At 49.4% G+C, this 7,077-nt stretch overlaps 1 protein-coding gene across 1 annotated transcript; it reads right to left on the minus strand.

Moving 5' to 3' along the window:
* Positions 1–946: 946 nt before the first annotated feature.
* Positions 947–1,870, minus strand: LOC144180327 (uncharacterized). The gene has a single exon (XM_077708724.1). It carries the CDS (start codon positions 1,868–1,870, stop codon positions 947–949), a length of 924 nt encoding a protein of 307 aa, XP_077564850.1.
* Between the last annotated feature and the right edge of the window lie 5,207 nt (positions 1,871–7,077).

Raw genomic sequence — 7,077 nt, forward strand, 5'->3', positions numbered from 1 at the left:
ACAAGACAACACGAATGCTGTAAGAAAACCCAGACCGAGCAGTTATTCTCCAACAAGACATGACGTCTTGGCGGTAAGTAAAAAAAAACAAGGAACAGACAACTCTGCGCAACACAGCACGAATGCTCGAAACAAAACCAGACAGACTAGCGATTCTTCTAGACCAAGACCCAACATTCTGGTGACAAAAAAAGGGTGAACTAACAACTCTGTACAAAACATGAATGCTCTGAATAAAATTGGAGCAGCAAACAACGATGGCATTTCCACAGATGGAATTCCCAGAACACGAATGCTCTAAGCAAACCAAGACTGACCAGCAATTCTCCAACAAGAGGTGATACCTTGGTGGTAAGTTAGGAAAAAAACAAGGAACAGACAACTCTACGGAAGACAACACGAATGCTTGAAACAAAACCAGACAGACTAGCCATTCTTCTAGACCCAAGAACCAACATTCTGGTGACAAAAAAAAGGGTGAACCAACAACTCTGTACAAAACACGAATGCTGTAAATGATACTAGAGCAGCAAACATAGCGATGGCACTGCCACAGAGAAAACGGAAATAACACGAACATTCGTTTGCCGTACCCTACTGACTTTTAGCTAGAAAGCTGAGCAAGGGCCTCCCTGACTGCCACCCCTAACGGCTCTCTCCGATTACTTGTGCGGGCTGGCTGAGGACGTCTTTCATCGTCACAGCGAACTGCACCGACCCAGCTTGTGTCGCAGTGGTCCGAGCTGCTCACAAATGTTGTGAAGGACACAGGCGGCCCGAACTACACTATTGACATTATCTATGTCCCATTCAAGGCCCTTGTGCACCATTCGGAAGCGCGCCTTGAGCCATCCAAAGGCATTCTCGACAACGCGCCTAGCGCTTGACAGTCTATAATTGAATGTCTGTGAGGGAGATCCACGAGGACCAGGGCGCGGAAACGGTTTCATGAGGTGTGCTGCAAGGGGAACGCTTGATCTCCGAGGAGAAGCGGACAAACATTCACACCTTCCACAACCTTTGCCTCCATTGAGAACAACTGACTAGCCAGGACTCCTTGCAGCTTCGACCTGCGGAAGACGTTGGAGTCATGGTTCTCCCCGGGTGACGCAACATTTGTCGACAAGAACTTGTAGTTGTGGTCAGCAACCGCCAACAGAATGATGCTGTACCAGCCCTTGTAGTTGTAGTAGTCGGAAGCATTAACTGTTGGGGGGCACACTTCCAAGTGGCAACCGTAAAGGGCACCAACTCCCTGGGGAAAACCCAGTACTGCCTCAAACTGGCGCAGATGCTCGGCCATTTCGCATGGTCGAGGGAACCTGATGTACAGGTGCTCGAGGCGCTGCACTACCACCCGACAGAACTCCCGAAATATAAGGTTTACCGATGGCCGGCTAACCCCAAACAGGTGGGCCACAGATCTCTCCTCAGCTGAGCTCGCGAGACGGTACAATCCAATGGCCACACGCTTGTCCAAGGGTATGGCTCGACGCATGTTGGTGTCTTGTCGCCTCATGCACTCGCATGCGTTTACAATGTATGTGAACGTCGTGCGGCTCACACGAAAGTTTTCTCTGAAGGCAGAGTCGGGGAGATTTGGAAGTGTGGTATCGTACCACGAACTGCTTCGGTGGTACGACCACACATGCCGCTCGCGGGAGCAAAGTCTCATGATTGCCGCCATGCGCAGTTTACGCGTCTTGGCCGTCTGCCGCAGCTCTTCATCTATTTCGTCAATTTCAGCCTGCAGATGTTGCTGTTGCATCTGTAGCTGGTAGATAGCTGCCTCTTTAACGGCAAAGGCAGTCCAAAATTGAAGCTCACCGTCGTCGGACGTATCGTTGAATACCGGTCGGAAAAGAGCCATCGTTCGCTCATGGGACGAAGTCGTGCGGACGTCACCCAAAACAACACACACTACGCACAGCAAACAAGACGCACTGGACACTTAAACAGAGGCGAAACAGTACCACGCCGCATGAGCGTGCCGACAGTTAGCCGAGGTTCTCTTATGTCACTCAAGTCATGTGGACGTCACTTAAACTTCCCCCCCACACACACACTACGCACAGCAAAACAAAGCACACTGAACACATCACGATAGGTAAAACAGCACCACGTAGCAAAAGCGTTCCGACGCTTAGAGCCACCGTCCTCAATGTGACGCAGTTACGCGAGTGTTACTTAAAACACACGCACACACACACACTACGCACAGTAAACAAAGCACACCGAACACTTCACGACAGGTGAAACAACAGCACGTAAAAGCGTTCCGACACTTGCAGCCGTCGTTCGCTCATAGGACACAAGTCGTTGCGGACGTCACTTAAAACACACACATTACACACGGCAAACAAGTCACACTAAATACTTGACGCAACGCGAAACAGTGCAAGCGATGAAAGGTAGCAGAAGCGATCCGGAATGGCAAAAATACACTCCAACAACACGACGACGACCCACGACTCCACGACAACGTTTTTACAGCGTTGGCATTGGCTGACCTCGGCTTGTTGAGTGGCTTCGTAAACAGTGTTGACGGGTTGTTTTTACATTCGCGCTGTCTAAAGAAAAAAAACGTAAACGTGTGCGCTAAAATAGATAGTTTTGCAACTGCTGTTTTGAATAGTTTGTTATAAACATGCAACATCTCTTTTTTTGTCATTACAGTAACTTGAACATAATTTGTCATTTCGCAATTGCATAGACGCAGTACAACTAACTGACACCTCATTGACTTCGTTGTTCTACGCACCTTTTTGCAGAACGTTGCGGTATGTAAAAGTGCAACAAGAGATAAAAAAATTTGGAAGAGGCTACTGAAAGTCGTAGCGGTTTGGCATCCTCCAAAAATGTCACCTGCAGCGAGTGCGATGCTTTCAATGTGCTCAAGATATCAAGGCGCACTGCTGGCAAAGTCTATGAATTGAATCGACTAACGATGCTGTAGCCGTCTTCAATGAATTCAAATTCCGCATGAAACCTGTTGTGGTGGCTCTTGGAGCTGTTCCAGGTGTGTGTTGTGCTATTGCCTTCGAACGGATGGATAAAGAGCGTGATTTTGTGGCAGAATTCTATAGCTCCGCCGAAAGAAAAGAACGATGACGGATAAAAAGGAATACAAAGAAGGGTTTCAGAGACACCTCTAAACAAATCACCCGTGAAATCTATTCTCTGGGTTTATTTTAAGCATTTTCAAGGAGTACGCACACATAACTAATTTTTATCGAATTGCGTTTCTAGTGATTTCTTCAAATTCATTGCACCATTTCTCAACAAGTAATATTTTAATTACAGGGAAACTTTGCACACATGTTCTGCAACCAAGTATACAAATTCGGAATTAAAAAAATACAAGTAACCTGAGTGACATTTGTGCAAAACAAATTACCCTGCAATAGACCCCCTCACCACTGTGTGCGTGCAGTGTTAATAATTAATAACTCCAAAGAGGGTATAAAATATTTTAGTTCAGATAAAACATACAGGTATTAAGAATAACATTGCCAGATATAACATTCATCCTTGTGGTTTCAGAGAAAAGGTACGTTGGGTAATTACACTGTTGTATTGCGCGCCTTTGGGCCACGTGACATGTCGTCACCACACTCTCGGCCTCGGCTCCCTTCTCAGTGGTTATATATACAGCTCGCCTACTAGCGAGCCCTCTCTTTTGTTGCACCCGTTTGTCAAGATGGAATAAACCCATCCCGTTCCTGCCACGTTCGTGTGCCGCCCCGTTTGTCGTCCTGGCATGAACACAACATAATGGCGACGAGGACAACGAGCCTGCGACGGGACTACGCCTCCTTCAACGAATGACAGTCACACGGCCGCTGCAACATGGTTTGTCGTCCTGGCGTGAACACAACATAATGGCGACGAGGACAACGAGCCTGCGACGGGGCTACGCCTCCTTCAACGAATGACAGTCACACGGCCGCTGCAACATGGTTTGTCGTCCTGGCATGAACACAACATAATGGCGACGAGGACAATGAGCCTGCGACGGGACTACGCCTCCTTCAACGAATGTCAGTCACACGGCCGCTGCAACATGGTTTGTCGTCCTGGCATGAACACAACATAATGGCGACGAGGACAACGAGTCTGCGACGGGACTACGCCTCCTTCAACGAATGACAGTCACACGGCCGCTGCAACATGGTTTGTCGTCCTGGCATGAACACAACATAATGGCGACGAGGACAACGAGCCTGCGACGGGACTACGCCTCCTTCAACGAATGACAGTCACACGGCCGCTGCAACATGGTTTGTCGTCCTGGCATGAACACAACATAATGGCGACGAGGACAACGAGCCTGCGACGGGACTACGCCTCCTTCAACGAATGACAGTCACACGGTCGCTGCAACATGGTTTGTCGTCCTGGCATGAACACAACATAATGGCGACGAGGACAACGAGCCTGCGACGGGACTACGCCTCCTTCAACGAATGACAGTCACACGGCCGCTGCAACATGGTTTGTCGTCCTGGCATGAACACAACATAATGGCGACGAGGACAACGAGCCTGCGACGGGACTACGCCTCCTTCAACGAATGAGTCACACGGCCGCTGCAACATGGTTTGTCGTCCGGGAATGAACACAACATAATGGCGACGAGGACAACGAGCCTGCGACGGGGCTACGCCTCCTTCAACGAGTGACAGTCACACGGCCGCTGCAACATGGTTTGTCGTCCTGGCATGAACACAACATAATGGCGACGAGGACAACGAGCCTGCGACGGGACTACGCCTCCTTCAACGAATGACAGTCACACGGCCGCTGCAACATGGACGACGAGCTGGAACCGTCGCTATGGGCTTCGGGTTCAGGCAAGTAGAGCATTTTGACGAGTCTACCAACGACTGGATTTCGCATGAAGAGCGTGTGGTAGCGTACTTGCGCGTTAACAAGGTGCCCGAGGATTTGCGAGTTGACGCTTTCGTAAGCCTAACCAGCCCGAAAACATACGCACTACTCAAATCTTTGACCACCCCTGATAAGCCGTCAACAAAATCGTTTGACACCCTTCTTGAACTACTTCGGAATCAACTTTCCCCAAGCCATCAATTGCGGAACGTACAAAATTTCACCGCAGAACGCAGAAAGAAGGCGAAGCGATATCAGCGTATGTGGCGGAGATAAGGCGACTAGCCCAAACGTGCGAGTTCGGAACCTTTCTCGACCATAAAGCAGAAGAGCAACGCAAAGTCATCGGTCTGGCCCTGACCGCCGCCGAATCCCAAGGGATTCCGGCCGACGGTTAGGGGGTGAACGGGGGTCTAGGCCAATGCCCTCTCCCTCGTCATTTTAGACGGGTGCAAATAAAAGTTAATTCTCTCTCTCTCTCTCTCTGGACGAAGCTTTGCGTGACCTCTTTGTATGCGGCCTTCAGCGCGTCGATATTCAGAGGCATCTTTTCACGGAAGATAAGCATTTGACCTTCCAGAAAGCCGTCGAGCGCGCTTTGTCTTTAGTGGCGGCATTAAAGAATGCAACGGCAACGCATGCACAGCCCGAGGAAGACGCGGAACAGCACAAAGTGCAAAGCTCGAGACCGAAAGTGTTGCAAACAGAAAATTGTCATCGGTGTGGGTCACCGAAGCACGGAGCACAGCAATGCCCACATAGTAAAGCCACATGCTTTAAGTGCCATCAAAAAGGGCATATTCAACGTGCCTGCAAGGCAAAGTTTGGACAAAGTAAGCAAAGGTTCCAGGTTAGGACTTTAAAAGCCGACGTAGAGCTGTCCATGAACGACGTGACAACTTCTGCAGTGTCAACGCCCATAATGGCAACCCTGACTGTGCAAGGTGTTACTTTGCAGATGGAACTGGATACAGGAGCTGCAGTATCCATTATTCCAGGAAATCTTTTCAAGCGCCTTTTCCCTGGCATGCGCCTCAAGGGCACTAGTCTTCGGCTGCGCATATATACAGGATAGCTCATCACGCCGACCGGGCCGACCGGAGTGGTAAACATCACAGTGGAATACAGCCACAAGCGACATGTTCTTCCTCTCTACGTTGTACAGCAGGAAGGCCCACCACTTTTTGGACGAGAGTGGCTACAGCACATCCAGCTCGACAGGGCAAGCCTCAATCAAAGAGCTCCATGCCATCAAGACGGCGTCGCAAGCCTGCAGAACTCAAGGCACTTCTCCAGAAGTACAGTCATCTGTTCAGTGACGATCTGGGAACAATTCAAGGTGAGAAGGCACAACTTCGTTTCAAGGATAATCAGGAGCCTAGGTTTATGAAGGCAGGACCAGTAACTTTTGCGCTCCCACCTTCAGTCGAAGAGGAAATTGGGAAGCTGACGAGACTGGGTATACTTTCGCCTGTCACCAGTAGCAAGCACGCGACGCCGGTTGTACCAGTTATAAAGAGCGATGGGTCCATCAGGCTATGCGGTGACTATAAAATGACCGTAAATCCAATCTTGGACACTGAACCCTATCCTCCTCCCAGAGCCGAGGAATTGTTCGCAGTCCTGGCAGGAGGCAAGAAGTTTTCGAAGTTGGACTTGAACCGAGCGTACCAACAGTTAGAGTTTGATTAGACCTCAAAAGGGTATCTCACACTGAATACCCATCAAGGATTGTATGCAGTAAATCGCCTCCCTTTCGGAATTGCTTCGGCTCCAGCAATTTTTCAAAGAACTATGGATAACATACTGAAAGGCCTGAAAGGAGTGACGTGCTACATTGACATCATGGCAACGAGAAAAACGGACGAAGAACACATGCGCAACTTAGAATCCGTGCTGCAGCGCTTGTCTGAAAAATTGGTGAAAGTGAAACCAGCCAAGTGCGAGTTCTTCAAAGATAAGCTGCAGTATTTGGGCCACATTGTAAGCGCCGAGGGAGTGCAACCAGCAGACGATAAAATCAAGGCTATAGTGAAGGCGCCACGACCAACTGGGAAGCATCAGTTGCGGTCACTTTTGGGTCTTGTGAATTATTATGGAAAGTTCGTGCCCAACCTTTCCAGTGTTGTCTCGCCCCTCAATAGGCTTTTGCGAAACGACGTTCCCTGGTCATGGAGCGACCAGTGC

Source organism: Haemaphysalis longicornis, unplaced genomic scaffold, assembly GCF_048455015.1.
Source record: "Haemaphysalis longicornis isolate Haplotype H1 unplaced genomic scaffold, Haemaphysalis longicornis Haplotype H1 scaffold_1, whole genome shotgun sequence".
NCBI lineage: Eukaryota > Metazoa > Arthropoda > Arachnida > Ixodida > Ixodidae > Haemaphysalis > Haemaphysalis longicornis.